This window comes from Aegilops tauschii, chromosome 6 (genome assembly GCF_002575655.3).
Source record: "Aegilops tauschii subsp. strangulata cultivar AL8/78 chromosome 6, Aet v6.0, whole genome shotgun sequence".
NCBI lineage: Eukaryota > Viridiplantae > Streptophyta > Magnoliopsida > Poales > Poaceae > Aegilops > Aegilops tauschii.
Window position 1 is genome coordinate 9386608 of NC_053040.3, and position 27181 is coordinate 9413788.

Consider the following 27181-nt stretch of genomic DNA (forward strand, 5'->3'; position numbering starts at 1 on the left):
TAACTTATCAGGAGAAAAATCATCTGGTCGGATTTTGTACTGATCTTGAGAATTACAATATCTACAATCAAACTCCTCAACATTATGGTCAATACGTGCCACTAGTGCACGTGTTGAACTACGGTAACTACCATGGAGATACCCTGGTAAGATTTTTTACTATTACGACATCCGTGCATCTTTTGCATACTTCTAAAACTAGTACATCATTGCTAACTATGAAGTTATTACTATGTTTTTCAACAGAGAATCCCAGAGGATTGTGTGCCTCATTTGATGTATCAGAATGGCAGCCTTCATGTTTTGAACTTATATCCAGGTCATCCTACGAATCTCAACTGTCCATACCGGATTTCTAGAAGAAGTGGAGACATGCTAATCAGAGAATGGAAAAAATGTATGGACAGTCGTAAGGAGGTTCTTGGAAGCAAAAGGAAGCGCCGCGCAAGAATTGGAGACAGGATGATCTCCATTCTCCATAATGGAGAGTCAGGGTCTATATTGTTTTATGCTATTTTACCTTAAATAGGGTATTTTAGGTCCTTAATAACGAGTAGAAGTTGTATGATGATGATTAGTAGGACTTGTTAGGATTAGTATTACTTTCGACAAACTCGCTACTCGCGGTCTCGAGACTTGTAATGTTCTATCTTTGTTCGGTCTTTTGAATTCGGAGACTTATATGATGAATTGTATTCGGAGACTAATCTTTTATTGTATTCGATGAATCTGCTGTTGCTGTGTGGTGCTGTTTATATTCTGTCCAATAATATATTTTGTAATCTGTGCAAATATTAGAAAAGAAAAAAAATCCCTAATATACATACTAATGGCGCATCACCCAAATGTGCGCCATTAGTATGCCAAAGCATACTAATGGCGCATCACCCAGGAGTGCGCCATTAGTATGGCAAAGCACATGCCCACTGGGAGGCACACTAATGGCGCACCGTGGCCTATACTAGTGGCGTGGTGCTAGTGGCGCACCAGTAGTGCGCCATTAGTAGGCAAAACTGGTGCGCCACTAGTAAGCCTTTTTCTAGTAGTGTAAGGTTAACCCTCTGTCCATATAGCCCTATGATCTGTGGGACCTCTACTTAATCCATCAGTTAAAATATAGCGAAGACACTGCCATGTGGGCCCCGCTTCTAGTTTGATAGAGTCTTAGTTGACCGGGTAAACATCGGCACATGGATCCACTTGGCATACATCGTCGTTCGGTCTTGTGTATGCCAAAAGTTTTTTTGGGATGTTTTGAGTTTAGAAATAATTTAAAAAATCCAAAAAAATTTAAACCCTGAAAAATCATAAGAAATTTATATGAATTCAGAGTTATGCAAAATTGTATTAGAAAATGTTTAAAAAATATCGCATATATGTGCATTTCATTTACATTCATGTGAAAACCAATACTTTAAACCTGATTCGGGTAAATAACTTAAATTGGCCTTTTAATAATTATTCGAGTTGTTGGAAATGCTATAATTAGTGCATTTGAAATAATTCAATTAGCTTATGTTATGTTGCATTAGATCAATTTCAAATAACACTATAGCATGCCATGGATCTCATATCATGATCACTTCGGTGTCTTGATTGTAGTGGTAAATGGCTTGTCTAACGCTTTCCTGGTGTTTGTGTTTCTTCTTTATAGGACCCAAAGTTGATGTGAACAATGAGAAAGATCTAAGCAGTATGAGCCGTTGATGAAAGATAAGGAAAATCACTTGATCATATGGGCGTCGACGACGTCTATGCCAATAGATAGAATGGATCCTGCCAATGTTACCTTCGTCCATACCGGAACGGCGGGAATGACACCTCATTTCAACTTGCCAGGTGGGCCCCTTCCATTGGTGGCTCATCCCTCCATATTTTGCATTAGTATTGTATGTTCCCATCAATATTAAGGATTCCTATGCAAATATTACATTCGAAACAACGGGTGCCTCTACAAACTTTAAATTTAACTCCTAGATTATTCCATAAGTCCTTCTCATGCTTAAATAAGCTCAAAAGCCTATTACCGTGGAATGGTAATATTTATGGTGATAACGGGCCGCCCTGATGGAGGTCCCAAGTAGCAGAGAATAGATCAGGTAATGGACCAGTAATTCAACTTGACCTGATACTTAACGGGTGAGACGCATTCGACAATGAGGTCTACCCACTTGGAGTCAAAACCCAGCTTAAACATAATACTTCTCAAGAAATTCCACTCCACCTGGTCATATGAATTGTGCATATCAAGCTTGACGTCAAAAAGATTAAACCTTCCTTTCCTTTTCTTCTTTGTAGTACGATAACGCTCGTATGACACCAAGTCATTATTCGTAATCATGCACCATGGAAAGTAAGTGCTTGCTTATGGCAAAAATTATCTCGGGCAGCATAGTCTTCAAACAGTTAGCAACATTTCTTGATAACTTTATAAACTACATTGCGTGAAGAAAAATGGCTGGAACTGATTACGGATTTGGGGTTATCAAATTTTGGAATAGAAAACACCATTTACGGTTACATCCATCCAGAACCATGCCCGAGTTGAGTGCTTGTAACACATTATGGAATCGCGCAATCATCTGTATTACATAATTAGTTGATTTACTAAAACATTAAGCGTCAACACGCGCGGATTCTTCCTCCTGCTTTTGCATGGCCCTTGATTAAGCTGCTCCATTTTGTTGATTGCTTGCTTATTAATGCTAGACTTGAGTAAATTGTTATAGATGTTATATTTGCAGCTTGGAGCACTCTCACTCTTCCTACGTTGCCAGTTGCTGCAAACATGCTGTACTTTAGATGCAACCGTGCAAGAGAACGGTCTGTTTTGTTATACTTGTTTAGCTACCCTTGAAAATGAGTGTGTGGCTTTCTCAGGTGTCTCTCTCGTGTGTTTCACATTCTTTATGCACCACGCTGCTCATTATTGATTTTATGCATGATCAAAGAGCAAACGTGAACTTGTCATCCGTGCTAAACCATAGGTAGCACCGTTTCTTCTCTAAATTCATGAAATCATATACATAATCTGATAAGCCTCCCGAGTATAGGATATGTGTACACTGGACTTCCCTATAAGAACGAAAATTATATACATGACACTGGACCGACAAGAGGTACCAATAACCTGCGCTCACCTTTGTTTTAGAAACTCACTCATCAGACCAGGTGATTCCCTCCATGCCGACATTCTGGTCAAGCCCCAAGGCATTCCACACCGCAGGAGACGCGTCGACGATGTTGTCGGCACACGGGGGCTCGTAGTTGTGGTCTTTGTCGCAGCCATAGACGGAGTCGCACTCGTCCACCACCTTGGCATACACGGACTTGCCATTGGCGGTGATCTTGATGCGGTGCCCGCAACGGGCCATGTTCTTGAACCAGCCGGTGGAGAGCGCGACTACCATCTCCTTGTCGCTATGGTAGGCGTTGTCACACTCCGACGGACCGCCGCCGTCCTTGCCCTTCTCAAAGCTGTTGAGCGTCAAGACGGCCTTGGTGATCGCGGTGACCGGCGGCGAGCAGTGGTACTGCGGGTACCTCTTGCCATCCTCGCAACAGTCCGGGTCGTTGCTCTTCTCACAGTTGCCCGACTTTCCTGGAAGGTAGCCACTTGCACGGCAGACACCGAGACCAGGGCGGAGTGAGGACGCGATGTGGGAGGTGGAGAGCGCCACCAGGAGGAAGATTGCCATGGTGGCTAGAGCTCTTGCAGTGGCCATCTTAGCTACTGAACAGTGCTCAACTCTAACGCTCGTCTACTTCTTGGTTGCTGCTACAGTACTGTTTTGTTTGCCTCGATTGATTGTGTTGTGTGGTTAGAGAGCTGCAGGGTCGACTTTATATAGTGCTTCTACTAGTTCAGTTATGAGCACCAACTTGTTGCATATTCTCCACGGCAAATCATTGACGCGTTCAGACATGGCACTGGTCCGTAACGTATCAAATGGATTGTTATAATACTAGGTCGGACGTCTATATACCGTGTCTCATTGAGCATGATCCTTGGGAAAGACAGACAGAGACAGGATTACACCCATGATAAAAATATTGCAGAACAGGTTCAAAGAACTGAATGAATTGATAGCAACATTCTTCATATTCTATTTCTACCACACTTCTTACCGGTGCTTTCAACCATGACTAACACCATCTGAGGGTCACTGGAATATAGAAAACTTCGTTAGATAAATAAGTATTTACTCAAAAGCCACGTAAGTGCATGTCTTATTCTTGTGTTCTTGAAAATGGTACCACGAGAAGGAAATAAAATGTACACCTTTGGGAGAACATAGATAATGCTACAACGAGAGGTGCAGTTCATTGCTGGTGCAACACATATTTTTGCCATTTTTATTTGCACCTATAGTTACGTGGGACTTCCTCTTCCAACCATACTGGCTTGTCCAAAATCTGCACCGATGTAAAATGCCACATACTTATTAGATCGGGAGAATTAAGTTACGTGAGACATCTCTATTTTTTTTCCCTTGGGGCCAGTTGGGGTTGAAAATTTATCAGCTTCATGAATTCATGTCAAATTCGGCGGACATGAAAACCGTGCCCCACCCTTTGACATTGATAGAACCACTTATTATTCAGGCCCCAGCTGAATCGCCCGATCCGTATTTTCCTGATCGGCGATTCCAGCCGCAATCCTGAGCCTCTCCTCTGTACGTTGGCCGTGGCGGCAACGCCGGCCTCCACCTCAGGAGATCTTATCTTCGCCCCGTCTTCCCAACCATGGATAAGCTACGACGGATGTGCGTGCGTCGGCGCGTTAAGACCCTGCTACCGCAAGCTACACGAGTGGCGCGGGCCCAGTCCGTCTGATTGTGGCGGGACAGCGGCGGCGGCTGCATGCTCGGTGCTGCCTCATCGGCGTCCTGCTCGTATAGGAGATGGCGGCTGGTGGCGCTCAACACAAGCAATAAATATCGATGGTGTCGTGTCCTCAAGGCAGAGCTCGCGTGGGTGCGAACTGTGGAAGGTGCAGCTGCACAACGGCTACTTGCGACCCTCTCGGTGGCATGATCTGGCGGCATGAGTTTATGGGGTGTCCTTCCCGAGGTCGCGAGTGATGCAACAGCGATGATGGCCGTCAAGGCAGCCTCCGAGGTTCTGGACTTCACCATGGGTACGTGTGTCGGCTACAAGAGGCAGGCCTGATGGTGTGGCATGCTATTGCGAGGGCACGATGCCGCGAGCGGAACACGATGATGTGGCGGTGGAGGCGACGGCCCAGTGCATGGCACATCTGGCGTCCAGGGGCATCTTATCCACCTTTGGTAGGAATCTGGATGCCGAAATAGACTTTGCTAATGGGGTCGGGGTGTGCCAAGGATTTCCCATCGCCTGTGCCTCTGTGCACGTGGAGGATGCAAGGGTAAAGACCCCGGGGCCGTGGTGTATGCTGCTCGTCGGTTCATGTCAGTTTGGACTGGCAGTGGCTAGATTTGCATCGCGACATGATGGCCCCTCGATGGCTATCGTGATGATCTTATGTGGGATTACATCCCACTCATCGGCTAGGGTCACTTTGGCCTTGCTAGCGTGATGTGACTTTCGGACGATCAATCATCAAGTTTGTGACTAAAACACTGCTTCATGTCCGGGGTGAAAACCTTTGTTCTAGCTTGTATTTGTTGGGCTCATCAGCATCACACTAGCGTAATTACCTTCATGAAGGTGTCTTCTAGTATATGTGTGCTAGCCTTCGGTGGTTGGTCCCGGCTTGCTGGATGAAAATCCATGGCCTGGTAAGTTGTGACCGGACGGGACGATGGCGTCGGAAGGACGTGTATTCTTCTCGAAGGTGTTGTCGCGGAAGCAGTAGACTTCGTCATAGGTGTTGCATTCATATCTTGTAAAGGTTCTTCCATGGTTGCCTATGTTTTGTATTCCCCTTGTTGATGATTTTGGTCAACTTTCATAACAAATGGTTGTGTGCGTCACAATGATGTAAAAGCCCGAGATTTCAGCCTCTCTTTTTTAAATACAGGTCAATTTTTTCCAGGTGGGACACTATGTTCCCGCGCCTCCTGCTCTAGCTCAACCTCGCTCTTGCAAACCAGCTAGAGCACGCATAGCTGCCTCCCGCCATTGTCGTGTCCTCCCCGTGTGTCGTTGTCGTGCATTGTGGTCACTGGCGTTCAAACAGAAGCAGTACCACTTCCAGGTCCGACGGGCCATTAGATTAGACCAGTCCCCTATTAAGGTTAACCCTCTGTCCATATAGCCCTATGATCTGTGGGACCTCTACTTAATCCATCAGTTAAAATATAGCGAAGACACTGCCATGTGGGCCCCGCTTCTAGTTTGATAGAGTCTTTGTTGACCGGGTAAACATCGGCACATGGATCCACTTGGCATACGTCGTCGTTCCGTCCTTGTGTGTGCCTGAAGTTTTTGGGATGTTTTGAGTTCAGAAATAATTTAAAAAATCCAAAAAAAATTAAACCCTGAAAAATCATAAGAAATTTATATGAATTCAGAGTTATGCAAAATTGTATTAGAAAATGTTTAAAAAATATCGCATATATGTGCATTTCATTTACATTCATGTGAAAACCAATACTTTAAACCTGATTCGGGTAAATAACTTAAATTGGCCTTTTAATAATTATTCAAGTTGTTGGAAATGCTATAATTAGTGCATTTGAAATAATTCAATTAGCTTATGTTATGTTGCATTAGATCAATTTCAAATAACACTATAGCATGCCATGGATCTCATATCATGATCACTTCGGTGTCTTGATTGTAGTGGTAAATGGCTTGTCTAACGCTTTCCTGGTGTTTGTGTTTCTTCTTGATAGGACCCAAAGTTGATGTGAACAATGAGAAAGACCTAAGCAGTGTGAGTCCTTGATGAAAGACAAGGAAAATCACTTGATCATATGGGCGTCGACGACGTTTATGCCAATAGATAGAATGGATCCTGCCAACGCTGCCTTCGTCCATACGGGAACTAGGGCTGGACGAAAAGCTCGAAGCTCGTGAGCATAATGAGCGCTCGATAGTTCGGCTCGTGCTCGTTAGTTAATGAACCAAGCCGAACACTGTTTTTTGCTCGTTAAGATTAACGAGCTTAATGAGTGAGCAAACGAGTTTCACGAGCTAACTCCTTTCACTCAATACTTTTCAAAAGTTTGATATGAGACCCCTAGTTCAAATCAGCCCATACTAACAAAAGAGTTGAGTTAGCCCAGCCTAGGGGCCATGTGCCCCATCCCACTTTGGCACTTCTCCTAGACCTAGGAACATGCCGAGAGGAGACCCTAGAGTCAACCAGGATCCAGCCGCCGGGAACCAAATGTCCTTGTTCAATTTATACCGTTGTGAATTTTTAATGGGATCATGGGATTCTTTTATGTTGTTTATTATCATAAAATCTTTGTTTAATTTATTCCATTGTGAATTTTTTATGGGATCATGGGATTTTTTGTGTTGTTTATTAACTTAATGAGCACTCGTGAACGCTCACGAGCATAACGAGCCCATAACGAACCGAGCCGAACAGAGGTTTTAGCTCGTTAATATTAATGAGCTTAATGATAACGAGCTTAACGATAATGAGCTTAATGATAACGAGCCGAACAAGCCGAGCAGCTCGTTAATCCAGCCCTAACGGGAACGACGGGAACGGCACCTCATTTCAACTTGCCAGGTGGGCCCCTTCCATTGGTGGCACATCCCTCCATCTTTTGAATTAGTATTGTATGTTCCCATCAATATTAACGATTCCTATGCAAATATTACAATTGAAACAACGGGTGCCTCTACAAACTTTAAATTTAACTCCTAGATTATTCCGTAAATCCTTCACATGCTTAAATAAGCTCAAGAGCCCATTGCCGTGGAATGGTAATATTTATGGTGATAACGGGCCGGCCTGGTGGAGGCCCCATGTAGCAAAGAATTGATCAGGCAATGGACCATTAATTCAACTTGACCTGATACTTAACGGGTGCGACGCATTCGACAATGAGGTCCACCCACTTGGAGTCAAAACCCAGCTTAAACATAATACTTCTCAAGAAATTCCACTCCACCTGGTCATATGAATTGTGCATATCAAGCTTGACATCAAAAAGACAAAACCTTCCTTTCCTTTTCTTCTTGTAGTATGATAACGCTCGTATGCCACCAAGTCATTATTCGTAATCATGCACCCTGGAAAGAAATTGCTTGCTTATGGCAAAAATTATCTCAGACAGCATACTCTTCAAACAGCTAGCAACATTTCTTGATAACTTTATAAACTACATTAAGCGTGAAGAAAAATGGCTGGAACTGATTACGGATTTGGGGTTATCAAATTTTGGAATAGAAACTACCATTTACGGTTACATCCGTCCAGAACCATGCCCGAGTTGAGTGCTTGTAATACATTATGGAATCGCGCACTCATTTGTATTACATAATTAGTTGATTTACTAAAACATTAAGCGTCAACACGCGCGGATTCTTCCTCCTGCTTTTGCATGGCCCTTGATTAAGCTGCTCCATTTTGTTGATTGCTTGCTTATTAATGCTTGACTTGAGTAAATTGTTATAGAGGTTATGTTTGCAGCTTGGAGCACTCTCACTCTTCCTACGCTGCCAGTTGCTGCAAACGTGCTGTACTTTAGATGCAACCGTGCTGTATAATTTAACAAAATATTTTCTAGGAAGTTCACCGTATTTTTAACTCTTCCCTGGACTCTCAGTGCAAATGTGAATGATGTAGTTTGTTACTGTTTTGTTATACTTGTTTAGCTACCCTTGAAAATGAGTGTGTGGCTTTCTCAGGTGTCTCTCTCGTGTGTTTCACATTCTTTATGCACCACGCTGCTCATTATTTATTTTATGCATGATCAAAGAGCAAACGTGAACTTGTCATCCGTGCTAAACCATAGGTAGCACCGTTTCTTCTCTAAATTCATGAAATCATATACATAATCTGATAAGCCTCCCGAGTATAGGATATGTGTACACTGGACTTCCCTATAAGAACGAAAATTATATACATGACACTGGACCGACAAGAGGTACCAATAACCTGCGCTCACCTTTGTTTTAGAAACTCACTCATCAGACCAGGTGATTCCCTCCATGCCGACATTCTGGTCAAGCCCCAAGGCATTCCACACCGCAGGAGACGCGTCGACGATGTTGTCGGCACACGGGGGCTCGTAGTTGTGGTCTTCGTCGCAGCCATAGACGGAGTCACACTCGTCCACCACCTTGGCATACACGGACTTGCCATTGGCGGTGATCTTGATGCGGTGCCCGCAACGGGCCATGTTCTTGAACCAGCCGGTGGAGAGCGCGACTACCATCTCCTTGTCGCTATGGTAGGCGTTGTCACACTCCGACGGACCGCCGCCGTCCTTGCCCTTCTCAAAGCTGTTGAGCGTCAAGACGGCCTTGGTGGTCGCGGTGACCGGCGGCGAGCAGTGGTACTGCGGGTACCTCTTGCCATCCTCGCAACAGTCCGGGTCGTTGCTCTTCTCACAGTTGCCCGACTTTCCTGGAAGGTAGCCACTTGCACGGCAGACACCGAGACCAGGGCGGAGTGAGGACGCGATGTGGGAGGTGGAGAGCGCCACCAGGAGGAAGATTGCCATGGTGGCTAGAGCTCTTGCAGTGGCCATCTTAGCTACTGAACAGTGCTCAACTCTAACGCTCGTCTACTTCTTGGTTGCTGCTACAGTACTGGTTTGTTTGCCTCGATTGATTGTGTTGTGTGGTTAGAGAGCTGCAGGGTCGACTTTATATAGTGCTTCTACTAGTTCAGTTATGAGCACCAACTTGTTGCATATTCTCCACGGCAAATCATTGACGCGTTCAGACATGGCACTGGTCCGTAACGTATCAAATGGATTGTTATAATACTAGGTCGGACGTCTATATACCGTGTCTCATTGAGCATGATCCTTGGGAAAGACAGACAGAGACAGGATTACACCCATGATAAAAATATTGCAGAACAGGTTCAAAGAACTGAATGAATTGATAGCAACATTCTTCATATTCTATTTCTACCACACTTCTTACCGGTGCTTTCAACCATGACTAACACCATCTGAGGGTCACTGGAATATAGAAAACTTCGTTAGATAAATAAGTATTTACTCAAAAGCCACGTACGTGCATGTCTTATTCTTGTGTTCTTGAAAATGGTACCACGAGAAGGAAATAAAATGTACACCTTTGGGAGAACATAGATAATGCTACAACGAGAGGTGCAGTTCATTGCTGGTGCAACACATATTTTTGCCATTTTTATTTGCACCTATAGTTACGTGGGACTTCCTCTTCCAACCATACTGGCTTGTCCAAAATCTGCACCGATGTAAAATGCCACATACTTATTAGATCGGGAGAATTAAGTTACGTGAGACATCTCTATTTTTTTCCCCTTGGGGCCAGTTGGGGTTGAAAATTTATCAGCTTCATGAATTCATGTCGAATTCGGCGGACATGAAAACCGTGCCCCACCATTTGACATTGACAGAACCACTTATTATTCAGGCCCCAGCTGAATCGCCCGATCCGTATTTTCCTGATCGGCGATTCCAGCCGCAATCCTGAGCCTCTCCTCTGTACGTTGGCCGTGGCGGCAACGCCGGCCTCCACCTCAGGAGATCTTATCTTCGCCCCGTCTTCCCAACCATGGATAAGCTGCGACGGATGTGCGTGCGTCGGCGCGTTAAGACCCTGCTACCGCAAGCTACACGAGTGGCGCGGGCCCAGTCCGTCTGATTGTGGCGGGACAACAGCGGCGGCTGCATGCTCAGTGCTGCCTCATCGGCGTCCTGCTCGTCTAGGAGATGGCGGCTGCTGGCGCTCAACACAAGCAATATAAATATCGATGGTGTCGTGTCCTCAAGGCAGAGCTCGCGTGGGTGCGAACTGTGGAAGGTGCAGCTGCACAACGGCTGCTTGCGACCCTCTCGGTGGCATGATCTGGCGGCATGAGTTTATGGGGTGTCCTTCCCAAGGTCGCGAGTGATGCAACAGCGATGATGGCCGTCAAGGCAGCCTCCGAGGTTCTGGACTTCACCATGGGTACGTGTGTCGGCTACAAGAGGCAGGCCTGATGGTGTAGCATGCTGTTGCGAGGGCACGATGTCCGCGAGCGGAAAATGATGATGTGGCGGTGGAGGCGACGGCCCAGTGCACGGCACATCTGGCGTCCAGCGGCATCTTATCCACCTTCGGTGGGAATCTGGATGCCGAAATAAGACTTTGCTAATGGGGCCGGGGTGTGCCAAGGATTTCCCATCGTCTGTGCCTCTGTGCACGTGGAGGATGCAAGGGTAAAGACCCCGGGGCCGTGGTGTATGCTGCTCGTCGGTTCATGTCAGTTTGGACTGGCAGTGGCTAGATTTGCATCGCGACATGATGGCCCCTCGATGGCTATCGTGATGATCTTATGTGGGATTACATCCCACTCATCGGCTAGGGTCACTTTGGCCTTGCTAGCGTGATGTGACTTTCGGACGATCAATCATCAAGTTTGTGACTAAAACACTGCTTCATGTCCGGGGTGAAAACCTTTGTTCTAGCTTGTATTTGTTGGGCTCATCAGCATCACACTAGCGTAATTACCTTCATGAAGGTGTCTTCTAGTATATGTGTGCTAGCCTTCAGTGGTTGGACTCGGCTTGCTGGATGAAAATCCATGGCCTGGTAAGTTGTGACCGGACGGGACGATGGCGACGGAAGGACGTGTATTCTTCTCGAAGGTGTTGTCGCGGAAGCAGTAGACTTCGTCATAGGTGTTGCATTCATATCTTGTAAAGGTTCTTCCATGGTTGCCTATGTTTTGTATTCCCCTTGTTGATGATTTTGGTCAATTTTCATAACAAATGGTTGTGTGCGTCACAATGATGTAAAGGCCCGAGATTTCAGCCTCTCTTTTTTTAAATACAGGTCAATTTTTTCCAGGTGGGACACTATGTTCCCGCGCCTCCTGCTCTAGCCTCAACCTCGCTCTTGCAAACCAGCTAGAGCACGCATAGCTGCCTCCCGCCATTGTCGTGTCCTCCCCGTGTGTCGTTGTCGTGCATTGTGGTCACTGGCGTTCAAACAGAAGCAGTTCCACTTCTAGGTCCGACGGTCCATTAGATTAGACTAGTCCCCTATTAACACTACTAGGAAAAGGGCTATAGATGGAATGGCCACTAATGGCGCACCAGACATGTGGTGCGCCATTGCTATATAACAGTGGCGCACCATCTGCTGGTGCGCCATTAGTGTGAAAGACACACGGTGCGCCATTAGTAACATTTTTTTTTATTTTTTTTTCCAGACATACTAATGGCGCACCAGGGCACATTGCGCCATTACTAGTTCTAACTAGTAATGGCGCACTAGCCACGTAGTGCGCCACTACAATATTTTTTTTATTTTTTATTTTTTTGCAAAACTGCTAATGGCGCACCAGGGGAGAGTGCGCCATTACTAGTTTAAGCTAGTAATGGCGCACTTTTCGACGGTGCGCCATTAGTGTATATTTCATGGACACTTTGATCTCGATCCCCCTCCATCTCGATCACTATCCCACCTCGCCAGATATGGTCCCCCTCGCCGCCAAGCACCCCCCGCACCCTCTACCCCGCTCCACCGGCCGCCGCCGCCGATCCCCCGCACCCTCCCCCGCTCCAACCGCCGCCGACGACCCACCGCACCCTTCCCTGCTCCACCGCCGCCGACGACCCACCGCACCCTCCCCCGCTCCACCGCCGCCGACGACCCACCGCACCCTAGCTCCTCTGCTCCACCGCCGCCGACGATCCACTGCACCCTCCCCGGCCCGCTCCACCGCCGCCGACGACCCCCCGCACCCTCCCCGGCCCGCTCCACCGCCGCCGCCGAGCCCCCGCACCCTCCCGGGCCCTCTCCACCGTCACAAATGAATGCAACTAAAATTGCAAAAAAAAAAAACAAATTTGTTTATATTTTCAAATAACAAATTTGATGATATTTTCAAATAATAAATTTGATGATATTTTTAAATAATAAATTATTACTGTTTCATATTCATATTCAATTTCCAAAAAATTATTAGATGCAAAAAAAATTACTTATGGCACACCTCTGGCTGGTGCGCCATTGCTACATAAAAAAAATTTACTAATGGCGCACGCGTCGTGGGTGCGCCATTGCTATGTAAAAAAACACTCTAATGGCGCACCGCTTCGGGGTGCGCCATTAGTAAGTTCCCCCCCTTAGCTAATTCGTCCCTCTCCCTCGCCAGTCCACCCGCGCGCTCACCGGCCTGACCCACGACGCCGCCGCCCCGACCCCCGCCGCCCCGACCCCCGCCGCCCTCGCGCCCCCCACCACTGCAGCTCCCCCGCGCCGCCGCTCCCGCGCCCCCCACCACTGCAGCTCCCCCGCGCCCCCCACCACTGCAGCTCCCCCGCGCCGGCGCCCCCGCGTCTACCCGCCGCCCCACCTCATCTTCCACGCGCCAAATCGAGCGGCGGCCAGGTAAATCCCTCCTGACCCGCCGACGTCCACCTCGACCTCCCTCCTCCCCTCCATTCCCTCCTGACTCCTCCACCTTCCCTTCTCTCTGCAGGATCGGACGAACTCCATCATCGAGCAGAACCGGGGCGAGCTCCAGCCCTACCCACCTGCGTCCAGCGCAGGTATGCTCATCCCCTTCCCGCCCCTCCGGCTGCCGGCGTCCGCCCTCCCTCTCCCCTGTCCCCCATCTCTGATTGGCAGTGGTTATGTTGATGAATATAAGTGGTGATTATTTCAGTGTTTATTTCAGTGAATATAAGTGGTTATGTTGCAAAATATTCTACTTTGTAATAAAGCTCAAGTGTTTCGAACACATATTTTATATGTGGTTGCATCTGTGTCAACTGTCAAGTTCATCACTTTCATATGGTATCTCAAGCAAGTCTCATTTCTCATTATCTCAAGCAATATTAATGTAGAAGTGAAGGGTGGTGTCACTGCAGATCAGAGCAGTTCGCTCCTCACACAAATTCAGATGTTCTGCAAGGCCATAACACTGAGCATGGTTCTTGTTTTTAGTAGAAGCTCTATACACACAGTCTCCCAAAAGCTTAGCAAATCAGTCATCAGTGTAGATGCCAGGGTTAGCTAGAGACAATGGAGTAGACAGAACACAGACATATAGTCAAGCCTCTTGAGAGGCTGGAATGATATCAGTGGCAATTAATTTGGCTTTACTGAAAACCTTACTGAAACTAAATTCAGTTAGCTGGGTCATCTTCCACTTGAGAGGCTGGAATGATATCAGTGGCAATTATTTCCTATGATATGATGCAGCAGTAGTAGTAGTATATTGTGCTTAGGGCATGAATCATATGCAGCAGTAGTAGTAGTATTTTGTGATGTGGCAGAATATCTTGTTTCAAATATAGCCTATGCATGTCTTGTTTTCTGGTTATGGATATTGTATAGTACTGCATATCTTGTTTTTTTGTAATATAATGCTTACCAAAGGCACATAAACTGCCAAAACTGAAAGAAATTGGAGTGTTGAAGATATGCTAGTAGAGGACCATATGGTCTGTGGCCTTTTCATCCATATGAAAGTAGAGGCACATTGTGGTGCTAGTTTGCTGGGTTTTGTCTCCGACCATCGTGTCGTGATGATTTTGCAGGTACCCCGAGAGGCCCTTGAGTTTGCCGGAATGTCGATTAACTTCCGTTCCGGCAAATTCGGGTACTCCATATGTCCTATTTTCAGCAAAGGTCATGCTGAAATTTTCCGTGAATTTTAGCATGACTTTGCTAAAAATAGGACATATGGGGCACTTCCGACTAATGCATGGGCCGGGGTATCTTAGTACTTAATTAAGTAGGATCAACTGCCTCTTGTGTTATACATATAGAAGTGTGATATCTACTCATAGTTATTACTAATGTCAGTTGCTCGTCATCGATAAACCCTAATCTGGTAGGATGACCTACTAAAAAAGCCCATACCACATATTATATTTGGATGGGCGTGTTTTCACCACACTGTGGATTATCTTATTGGACCCAACAGAGATGATGTAGTTTTGAATTATGAACATAGGAAATGTCGTCATCGGACGACGAAAGTCTCTCTTGGGAGTGCAACTGGTGCCATGACGGTCGAGGTCTGTGCGACAGGCCTCACCTGGACGATGATCGGCGCTTCAGCATTAAGCTCGAGGAGACCTTCGAAGTTGAAACGGTACGCAACGACGACAAGTGTTTTTTTCATAATTAAGCATGACTTCAACTATTTCAACGTGTAATTTCATCTTTTACAATTCGAGTATAGTTTATCCCATGCCATGCAAGACGCTATGTCTTGGAGAGGATGGATTTTGAAGATCATGAAAATTTTGAAACGAAGAAAATTCACCTAAGGACACATCATGATGTGGATTTTGAAGTAAATCTGTATAATGCTGAGAGCGTAACCCATTTTGGTTGCCAAAATTGGGAAGCATTTTGCAAGATGTATGGTTTTGATGAGGTTATGCTTGTCACCATGGATCTTGGTGATCCTGGCATCGACCAAGACAATATGGACATTTGGGTTCTTGTGGATACGCCTCCAGTTCTACCGCTATGTGAGTTTGTCAAACATAGTTAATTATTAACTAATCTATATTGTTTATTTCAAAATAGTTGACAGCTTATTTCTATTAACAGCTTATTTTGATTGTTCAAAAAATGTGCGGAAAATGGTAGACAAAACCCACTACACCGATGGCTCCGAGTTAACTTATCAGGAGAAAAATCATCTGGTCGGATTTTGTACTGATCTTGAGAATTACAATATCTACAATCAAACTCCTCAACATTATGGTCAATACGTGCCACTAGTGCACGTGTTGAACTACGGTAACTACCATGGAGATACCCTGGTAAGATTTTTTACTATTACGACATCCGTGCATCTTTTGCATACTTCTAAAACTAGTACATCATTGCTAACTATGAAGTTATTACTATGTTTTTCAACAGAGAATCCCAGAGGATTGTGTGCCTCATTTGATGTATCAGAATGGCAGCCTTCAAGTTTTGAACTTATATCCAGGTCATCCTACGAATCTCAACTGTCCATACCGGATTTCTAGAAGAAGTGGAGACATGCTAATCAGAGAATGGAAAAAATGTATGGACAGTCGTAAGGAGGTTCTTGGAAGCAAAAGGAAGCGCCGCGCAAGAATTGGAGACAGGATGATCTCCATTCTCCATAATGGAGAGTCAGGGTCTATATTGTTTTATGCTATTTTACCTTAAATAGGGTATTTTAGGTCCTTAATAACGAGTAGAAGTTGTATGATGATGATTAGTAGGACTTGTTAGGATTAGTATTACTTTCGACAAACTCGCTACTCGCGGTCTCGAGACTTGTAATGTTCTATATTTGTTCGGTCTTTTGAATTCGGAGACTTATATGATGAATTGTATTCGGAGACTAATCTTTTATTGTATTCGATGAATCTGCTGTTGCTGTGTGGTGCTGTTTATATTCTGTCCAATAATATATTTTGTAATCTGTGCAAATATTAGAAAAGAAAAAAATCCCTAATATACATACTAATGGCGCATCACCCAAATGTGCGCCATTAGTATGCCAAAGCATACTAATGGCGCATCACCCAGGAGTGCGCCATTAGTATGGCAAAGCACATGCCCACTGGGAGGCACACTAATGGCGCACCGTGGCCTATACTAGTGGCGTGGTGCTAGTGGCGCACCAGTAGTGCGCCATTAGTAGGCAAAACTGGTGCGCCACTAGTAAGCCTTTTTCTAGTAGTGTAAGGTTAACCCTCTGTCCATATAGCCCTATGATCTTTGGGACCTCTACTTAATCCATCAGTTAAAATATAGCGAAGACACTGCCATGTGGGCCCCGCTTCTAGTTTGATAGAGTCTTTGTTGACCGGGTAAACATCGGCACATGGATCCACTTGGCATACGTCGTCGTTCCGTCCTTGTGTGTGCCAAAAGTTTTTGGGATGTTTTGAGTTCAGAAATAATTTAAAAAATCCAAAAAAAATTAAACCCTGAAAAATCATAAGAAATTTATATGAATTCAGAGTTATGCAAAATTGTATTAGAAAATGTTTAAAAAATATCGCATATATGTGCATTTCATTTACATTCATGTGAAAACCAATACTTTAAACCTGATTCGGGTAAATAACTTAAATTGGCCTTTTAATAATTATTCAAGTTGTTGGAAATGCTATAATTAGTGCATTTGAAATAATTCAATTAGCTTATGTTATGTTGCATTAGATCAATTTCAAATAACACTATAGCATGCCATGGATCTCATATCATGATCACTTCGGTGTCTTGATTGTAGTGGTAAATGGCTTGTCTAACGCTTTCCTGGTGTTTGTGTTTCTTCTTGATAGGACCCAAAGTTGATGTGAACAATGAGAAAGACCTAAGCAGTGTGAGTCCTTGATGAAAGACAAGGAAAATCACTTGATCATATGGGCGTCGACGACGTTTATGCCAATAGATAGAATGGATCCTGCCAACGCTGCCTTCGTCCATACGGGAACTAGGGCTGGACGAAAAGCTCGAAGCTCGTGAGCATAATGAGCGCTCGATAGTTCGGGTCGTGCTCGTTAGTTAATGAACAGAGCCGAACACTGTTTTTTGCTCGTTAAGATTAACGAGCTTAATGAGTGAGCAAACGAGTTTCACGAGCTAACTCGTTTCACTCGATACTTTTCAAAAGTTTGATATGAGACCCCTAGTTCAAATCAGCCCATACTAACAAAAGAGTTGAGTTAGCCCAGCCTAGGGGCCATGTGCCCCATCCCACTTTGGCACTTCTCCTAGACCTAGGAACATGCCGAGAGGAGACCCTAGAGTCAACCAGGATCCAGCCGCCGGGAACCAAATGTCCTTGTTCAATTTATACCGTTGTGAATTTTTAATGGGATCATGGGATTCTTTTATGTTGTTTATTATCATAAAATCTTTGTTTAATTTATTCCATTGTGAATTTTTTATGGGATCATGGGATTTTTTGTGTTGTTTATTAACTTAATGAGCACTCGTGAACGCTCACGAGCATAACGAGCCCATAACGAACCGAGCCGAACAGAGGTTTTAGCTCGTTAATATTAATGAGCTTAATGATAACGAGCTTAACGATAATGAGCTTAATGATAACGAGCCGAACAAGCCGAGCAGCTCGTTAATCCAGCCCTAACGGGAACGACGGGAACGGCACCTCATTTCAACTTGCCAGGTGGGCCCCTTCCATTGGTGGCACATCCCTCCATCTTTTGAATTAGTATTGTATGTTCCCATCAATATTAACGATTCCTATGCAAATATTACAATTGAAACAACGGGTGCCTCTACAAACTTTAAATTTAACTCCTAGATTATTCCGTAAATCCTTCACATGCTTAAATAAGCTCAAGAGCCCATTGCCGTGGAATGGTAATATTTATGGTGATAACGGGCCGGCCTGATGGAGGCCCCATGTAGCAAAGAATTGATCAGGCAATGGACCATTAATTCAACTTGACCTGATACTTAACGGGTGAGACGCATTCGACAATGAGGTCTACCCACTTGGAGTCAAAACCCAGCTTAAACATAATACTTCTCAAGAAATTCCACTCCACCTGGTCATATGAATTGTGCATATCAAGTCATTATTCGTAATCATGCACCCTGGAAAGAAAGTGCTTGCTTATGGCAAAAATTATCTCAGGCAGCATACTCTTCAAACAGCTAGCAACATTTCTTGATAACTTTATAAACTACATTAAGCGTGAAGAAAAATGGCTGGAACTGATTACGGATTTGGGGTTATCAAATTTTGGAATAGAAACTACCATTTACGGTTACATCCGTCCAGAACCATGCCCGAGTTGAGTGCTTGTAATACATTATGGAATCGCGCACTCATTTGTATTACATAATTAGTTGATTTACTAAAACATTAAGCGTCAACACGCGCGGATTCTTCCTCCTGCTTTTGCATGGCCCTTGATTAAGCTGCTCCATTTTGTTGATTGCTTGCTTATTAATGCTTGACTTGAGTAAATTGTTATAGAGGTTATGTTTGCAGCTTGGAGCACTCTCACTCTTCCTACGCTGCCAGTTGCTGCAAACATGCTGTACTTTAGATGCAACCGTGCAAGAGAACGGTCTGTATAATTCAACAAAAAAATCCTAGGAAGTTCACTGTATTTTTAGCTGCTCCCTGGACACTCAGTGCAAATGTGAATGATATAATTTGTTACTGTTCTGTTATACTTGTTTAGCTACCCTTGAAAATGAGTGTGTATCTTTCTCAGGTGTCTGTCTCGTGTGTTTCACATTCTTTATGCACCACGCTGCTCATTATTTATTTTATGCATGATCAAAGAGCAAACGTGAACTTGTCATCTGTGCTAAACCATAGGTAGCACCGTTTCTTCTCTAAATTCATGAAATCATATACATAATCTGATAAGCCTCCCGAGTATAGGATATGTGTACACTGGACTTCCCTATAAGAACGAAAATTATATACATGACACTGGACCGACAAGAGGTACCAATAACCTGCGCTCACCTTTGTTTTAGAAACTCACTCATCAGACCAGGTGATTCCCTCCATGCCGACATTCTGGTCAAGCCCCAAGGCATTCCACACCGCCGGAGACGCGTCGACGATGTTGTCGGCACACGGGGGCTCGTAGTTGTGGTCTTCGTCGCAGCCATAGACGGAGTCGCACTCGTCCACCACCTTGGCATACACGGACTTGCCATTGGCGGTGATCTTGATGCGGTGCCCGCAACGGGCCATGTTCTTGAACCAGCCGGTGGAGAGCGCGACTACCATCTCCTTGTCGCTATGGTAGGCGTTGTCACACTCCGACGGACCGCCGCCGTCCTTGCCCTTCTCAAAGCTGTTGAGCGTCAAGACGGCCTTGGTGGTCGCGGTGACCGGCGGCGAGCAGTGGTACTGCGGGTACCTCTTGCCATCCTCGCAACAGTCCGGGTCGTTGCTCTTCTCACAGTTGCCCGACTTTCCTGGAAGGTAGCCACTTGCACGGCAGACACCGAGACCGGGGCGGAGTGAGGACGCGATGTGGGAGGTGGAGAGCGCCACCAGGAGGAAGATTGCCATGGTGGCTAGAGCTCTTGCAGTGGCCATCTTAGCTACTGAACAGTGCTCAACTCTAACGCTCGTCTACTTCTTGGTTGCTGCTACAGTACTGTTTTGTTTGCCTCGATTGATTGTGTTGTGTGGTTAGAGAGCTGCAGGGTCGACTTTATATAGTGCTTCTACTAGTTCAGTTATGAGCACCAACTTGTTGCATATTCTCCACGGCAAATCATTGACGCGTTCAGACATGGCACTGGTCCGTAACGTATCAAATGGATTGTTATAATACTAGGTCGGACGTCTATATACCGTGTCTCATTGAGCATGATCCTTGGGAAAGACAGACAGAGACAGGATTACACCCATGATAAAAATATTGCAGAACAGGTTCAAAGAACTGAATGAATTGATAGCAACATTCTTCATATTCTATTTCTACCACACTTCTTACCGGTGCTTTCAACCATGACTAACACCATCTGAGGGTCACTGGAATATAGAAAACTTCGTTAGATAAATAAGTATTTACTCAAAAGCCACGTACGTGCATGTCTTATTCTTGTGTTCTTGAAAATGGTACCACGAGAAGGAAATAAAATGTACACCTTTGGGAGAACATAGATAATGCTACAACGAGAGGTGCAGTTCATTGCTGGTGCAACACATATTTTTGCCATTTTTATTTGCACCTATAGTTACGTGGGACTTCCTCTTCCAACCATACTGGCTTGTCCAAAATCTGCACCGATGTAAAATGCCACATACTTATTAGATCGGGAGAATTAAGTTACGTGAGACATCTCTATTTTTTTTCCCTTGGGGCCAGTTGGGGTTGAAAATTTATCAGCTTCATGAATTCATGTCGAATTCAGCGGACATGAAAACCGTGCCCCACCATTTGACATTGACAGAACCACTTATTATTCAGGCCCCAGCTGAATCGCCCGATCCGTATTTTCCTGATCGGCGATTCCAGCCGCAATCCTGAGCCTCTCCTCTGTACGTTGGCCGTGGCGGCAACGCCGGCCTCCACCTCAGGAGATCTTATCTTCGCCCCGTCTTCCCAACCATGGATAAGCTACGACGGATGTGCGTGCGTCGGCGCGTTAAGACCCTGCTACCGCAAGCTACACGAGTGGCGCGGGCCCAGTCCGTCTGATTGTGGCGGGACAGCGGCGGCGGCTGCATGCTCGGTGCTGCCTCATCGGCGTCCTGCTCGTATAGGAGATGGCGGCTGGTGGCGCTCAACACAAGCAATAAATATCGATGGTGTCGTATCCTCAAGGCAGAGCTCGCGTGGGTGCGAACTGTGGAAGGTGCAGCTGCACAACGGCTACTTGCGACCCTCTCGGTGGCATGATCTGGCGGCATGAGTTTATGGGGTGTCCTTCCCGAGGTCGCGAGTGATGCAACAGCGATGATGGCCGTCAAGGCAGCCTCCGAGGTTCTGGACTTCACCATGGGTACGTGTGTCGGCTACAAGAGGCAGGCCTGATGGTGTGGCATGCTATTGCGAGGGCACGATGCCGCGAGCGGAACACGATGATGTGGCGGTGGAGGCGACGGCCCAGTGCATGGCACATCTAGCGTCCAGGGGCATCTTATCCACCTTTGGTAGGAATCTGGATGCCGAAATAGACTTTGCTAATGGGGTCGGGGTGTGCCAAGGATTTCCCATCGCCTGTGCCTCTGTGCACGTGGAGGATGCAAGGGTAAAGACCCCGGGGCCGTGGTGTATGCTGCTCGTCGGTTCATGTCAGTTTGGACTGGCAGTGGCTAGATTTGCATCGCGACATGATGGCCCCTCGATGGCTATCGTGATGATCTTATGTGGGATTACATCCCACTCATCGGCTAGGGTCACTTTGGCCTTGCTAGCGTGATGTGACTTTCGGACGATCAATCATCAAGTTTGTGACTAAAACACTGCTTCATGTCCGGGGTGAAAACCTTTGTTCTAGCTTGTATTTGTTGGGCTCATCAGCATCACACTAGCGTAATTACCTTCATGAAGGTGTCTTCTAGTATATGTGTGCTAGCCTTCAGTGGTTGGTCCCGGCTTGCTGGATGAAAATCCATGGCCTGGTAAGTTGTGACCGGACGGGACGATGGCGTCGGAAGGACGTGTATTCTTCTCGAAGGTGTTGTCGCGGAAGCAGTAGACTTCGTCATAGGTGTTGCATTCATATCTTGTAAAGGTTCTTCCATGGTTGCCTATGTTTTGTATTCCCCTTGTTGATGATTTTGGTCAACTTTCATAACAAATGGTTGTGTGCGTCACAATGATGTAAAAGCCCGAGATTTCAGCCTCTCTTTTTTAAATACAGGTCAATTTTTTCCAGGTGGGACACTATGTTCCCGCGCCTCCTGCTCTAGCTCAACCTCGCTCTTGCAAACCAGCTAGAGCACGCATAGCTGCCTCCCGCCATTGTCGTGTCCTCCCCGTGTGTCGTTGTCGTGCATTGTGGTCACTGGCGTTCAAACAGAAGCAGTACCACTTCCAGGTCCGACGGGCCATTAGATTAGACCAGTCCCCTATTAAGGTTAACCCTCTGTCCATATAGCCCTATGATCTGTGGGACCTCTACTTAATCCATCAGTTAAAATATAGCGAAGACACTGCCATGTGGGCCCCGCTTCTAGTTTGATAGAGTCTTTGTTGACCGGGTAAACATCGGCACATGGATCCACTTGGCATACGTCGTCGTTCCGTCCTTGTGTGTGCCTGAAGTTTTTGGGATGTTTTGAGTTCAGAAATAATTTAAAAAATCCAAAAAAAATTAAACCCTGAAAAATCATAAGAAATTTATATGAATTCAGAGTTATGCAAAATTGTATTAGAAAATGTTTAAAAAATATCGCATATATGTGCATTTCATTTACATTCATGTGAAAACCAATACTTTAAACCTGATTCGGGTAAATAACTTAAATTGGCCTTTTAATAATTATTCAAGTTGTTGGAAATGCTATAATTAGTGCATTTGAAATAATTCAATTAGCTTATGTTATGTTGCATTAGATCAATTTCAAATAACACTATAGCATGCCATGGATCTCATATCATGATCACTTCGGTGTCTTGATTGTAGTGGTAAATGGCTTGTCTAACGCTTTCCTGGTGTTTGTGTTTCTTCTTGATAGGACCCAAAGTTGATGTGAACAATGAGAAAGACCTAAGCAGTGTGAGTCCTTGATGAAAGACAAGGAAAATCACTTGATCATATGGGCGTCGACGACGTTTATGCCAATAGATAGAATGGATCCTGCCAACGCTGCCTTCGTCCATACGGGAACTAGGGCTGGACGAAAAGCTCGAAGCTCGTGAGCATAATGAGCGCTCGATAGTTCGGCTCGTGCTCGTTAGTTAATGAACCAAGCCGAACACTGTTTTTTGCTCGTTAAGATTAACGAGCTTAATGAGTGAGCAAACGAGTTTCACGAGCTAACTCCTTTCACTCAATACTTTTCAAAAGTTTGATATGAGACCCCTAGTTCAAATCAGCCCATACTAACAAAAGAGTTGAGTTAGCCCAGCCTAGGGGCCATGTGCCCCATCCCACTTTGGCACTTCTCCTAGACCTAGGAACATGCCGAGAGGAGACCCTAGAGTCAACCAGGATCCAGCCGCCGGGAACCAAATGTCCTTGTTCAATTTATACCGTTGTGAATTTTTAATGGGATCATGGGATTCTTTTATGTTGTTTATTATCATAAAATCTTTGTTTAATTTATTCCATTGTGAATTTTTTATGGGATCATGGGATTTTTTGTGTTGTTTATTAACTTAATGAGCACTCGTGAACGCTCACGAGCATAACGAGCCCATAACGAACCGAGCCGAACAGAGGTTTTAGCTCATTAATATTAATGAGCTTAATGATAACGAGCTTAACGATAATGAGCTTAATGATAACGAGCCGAACAAGCCGAGCAGCTCGTTAATCCAGCCCTAACGGGAACGACGGGAACGGCACCTCATTTCAACTTGCCAGGTGGGCCCCTTCCATTGGTGGCACATCCCTCCATCTTTTGAATTAGTATTGTATGTTCCCATCAATATTAACGATTCCTATGCAAATATTACAATTGAAACAACGGGTGCCTCTACAAACTTTAAATTTAACTCCTAGATTATTCCGTAAATCCTTCACATGCTTAAATAAGCTCAAGAGCCCATTGCCGTGGAATGGTAATATTTATGGTGATAACGGGCCGGCCTGGTGGAGGCCCCATGTAGCAAAGAATTGATCAGGCAATGGACCATTAATTCAACTTGACCTGATACTTAACGGGTGCGACGCATTCGACAATGAGGTCCACCCACTTGGAGCCAAAACCCAGCTTAAACATAATACTTCTCAAGAAATTCCACTCCACCTGGTCATATGAATTGTGCATATCAAGCTTGACATCATAAAGACAAAACCTTCCTTTCCTTTTCTTCTTGTAGTATGATAACGCTCGTATGCCACCAAGTCATTATTCGTAATCATGCACCCTGGAAAGAAATTGCTTGCTTATGGCAAAAATTATCTCAGACAGCATACTCTTCAAACAGCTAGCAACATTTCTTGATAACTTTATAAACTACATTAAGCGTGAAGAAAAATGGCTGGAAATGATTACGGATTTGGGGTTATCAAATTTTGGAATAGAAACTACCATTTACGGTTACATCCGTCCAGAACCATGCCCGAGTTGAGTGCTTGTAATACATTATGGAATCGCGCACTCATTTGTATTACATAATTAGTTGATTTACTAAAACATTAAGCGTCAACACGCGCGGATTCTTCCTCCTGCTTTTGCATGGCCCTTGATTAAGCTGCTCCATTTTGTTGATTGCTTGCTTATTAATGCTTGACTTGAGTAAATTGTTATAGAGGTTATGTTTGCAGCTTGGAGCACTCTCACTCTTCCTACGCTGCCAGTTGCTGCAAACGTGCTGTACTTTAGATGCAACCGTGCTGTATAATTTAACAAAATATTTTCTAGGAAGTTCACCGTATTTTTAACTCTTCCCTGGACTCTCAGTGCAAATGTGAATGATGTAGTTTGTTACTGTTTTGTTATACTTGTTTAGCTACCCTTGAAAATGAGTGTGTGGCTTTCTCAGGTGTCTCTCTCGTGTGTTTCACATTCTTTATGCACCACGCTGCTCATTATTTATTTTATGCATGATCAAAGAGCAAACGTGAACTTGTCATCCGTGCTAAACCATAGGTAGCACCGTTTCTTCTCTAAATTCATGAAATCATATACATAATCTGATAAGCCTCCCGAGTATAGGATATGTGTACACTGGACTTCCCTATAAGAACGAAAATTATATACATGACACTGGACCGACAAGAGGTACCAATAACCTGCGCTCACCTTTGTTTTAGAAACTCACTCATCAGACCAGGTGATTCCCTCCATGCCGACATTCTGGTCAAGCCCCAAGGCATTCCACACCGCAGGAGACGCGTCGACGATGTTGTCGGCACACGGGGGCTCGTAGTTGTGGTCTTCGTCGCAGCCATAGACGGAGTCACACTCGTCCACCACCTTGGCATACACGGACTTGCCATTGGCGGTGATCTTGATGCGGTGCCCGCAACGGGCCATGTTCTTGAACCAGCCGGTGGAGAGCGCGACTACCATCTCCTTGTCGCTATGGTAGGCGTTGTCACACTCCGACGGACCGCCGCCGTCCTTGCCCTTCTCAAAGCTGTTGAGCGTCAAGACGGCCTTGGTGGTCGCGGTGACCGGCGGCGAGCAGTGGTACTGCGGGTACCTCTTGCCATCCTCGCAACAGTCCGGGTCGTTGCTCTTCTCACAGTTGCCCGACTTTCCTGGAAGGTAGCCACTTGCACGGCAGACACCGAGACCAGGGCGGAGTGAGGACGCGATGTGGGAGGTGGAGAGCGCCACCAGGAGGAAGATTGCCATGGTGGCTAGAGCTCTTGCAGTGGCCATCTTAGCTACTGAACAGTGCTCAACTCTAACGCTCGTCTACTTCTTGGTTGCTGCTACAGTACTGGTTTGTTTGCCTCGATTGATTGTGTTGTGTGGTTAGAGAGCTGCAGGGTCGACTTTATATAGTGCTTCTACTAGTTCAGTTATGAGCACCAACTTGTTGCATATTCTCCACGGCAAATCATTGACGCGTTCAGACATGGCACTGGTCCGTAACGTATCAAATGGATTGTTATAATACTAGGTCGGACGTCTATATACCGTGTCTCATTGAGCATGATCCTTGGGAAAGACAGACAGAGACAGGATTACACCCATGATAAAAATATTGCAGAACAGGTTCAAAGAACTGAATGAATTGATAGCAACATTCTTCATATTCTATTTCTACCACACTTCTTACCGGTGCTTTCAACCATGACTAACACCATCTGAGGGTCACTGGAATATAGAAAACTTCGTTAGATAAATAAGTATTTACTCAAAAGCCACGTACGTGCATGTCTTATTCTTGTGTTCTTGAAAATGGTACCACGAGAAGGAAATAAAATGTACACCTTTGGGAGAACATAGATAATGCTACAACGAGAGGTGCAGTTCATTGCTGGTGCAACACATATTTTTGCCATTTTTATTTGCACCTATAGTTACGTGGGACTTCCTCTTCCAACCATACTGGCTTGTCCAAAATCTGCACCGATGTAAAATGCCACATACTTATTAGATCGGGAGAATTAAGTTACGTGAGACATCTCTATTTTTTTCCCCTTGGGGCCAGTTGGGGTTGAAAATTTATCAGCTTCATGAATTCATGTCGAATTCGGCGGACATGAAAACCGTGCCCCACCATTTGACATTGACAGAACCACTTATTATTCAGGCCCCAGCTGAATCGCCCGATCCGTATTTTCCTGATCGGCGATTCCAGCCGCAATCCTGAGCCTCTCCTCTGTACGTTGGCCGTGGCGGCAACGCCGGCCTCCACCTCAGGAGATCTTATCTTCGCCCCGTCTTCCCAACCATGGATAAGCTGCGACGGATGTGCGTGCGTCGGCGCGTTAAGACCCTGCTACCGCAAGCTACACGAGTGGCGCGGGCCCAGTCCGTCTGATTGTG

The 27181-nt window shown here is 45.4% G+C and overlaps 4 protein-coding genes across 4 annotated transcripts; all 4 read right to left on the reverse strand.

Moving 5' to 3' along the window:
* Positions 1-2974: 2974 nt before the first annotated feature.
* Positions 2975-4453, reverse strand: LOC109756122 (putative ripening-related protein 5). The gene has a single exon (XM_073500581.1). It carries the CDS (start codon positions 3723-3725, stop codon positions 3156-3158), a length of 570 nt encoding a protein of 189 aa, XP_073356682.1. The 5' UTR covers positions 3726-4453; the 3' UTR covers positions 2975-3155.
* A 4236-nt stretch (positions 4454-8689) lies between these two features.
* On the reverse strand, positions 8690-10474 carry LOC141025278 (putative ripening-related protein 5). The gene has a single exon (XM_073500582.1). It carries the CDS (start codon positions 9639-9641, stop codon positions 9072-9074), a length of 570 nt encoding a protein of 189 aa, XP_073356683.1. The 5' UTR covers positions 9642-10474; the 3' UTR covers positions 8690-9071.
* Positions 10475-18973: 8499 nt separating this feature from the next.
* On the reverse strand, positions 18974-20861 carry LOC141025279 (putative ripening-related protein 5). The gene has a single exon (XM_073500583.1). The coding sequence runs from the start codon at positions 20147-20149 to the stop codon at positions 19580-19582; it is 570 nt and encodes a 189-aa protein (XP_073356684.1). The 5' UTR covers positions 20150-20861; the 3' UTR covers positions 18974-19579.
* A 4252-nt stretch (positions 20862-25113) lies between these two features.
* LOC141025280 (putative ripening-related protein 5) lies at positions 25114-26898 on the reverse strand. The gene has a single exon (XM_073500584.1). The coding sequence runs from the start codon at positions 26063-26065 to the stop codon at positions 25496-25498; it is 570 nt and encodes a 189-aa protein (XP_073356685.1). The 5' UTR covers positions 26066-26898; the 3' UTR covers positions 25114-25495.
* Positions 26899-27181: the final 283 nt, after the last annotated feature.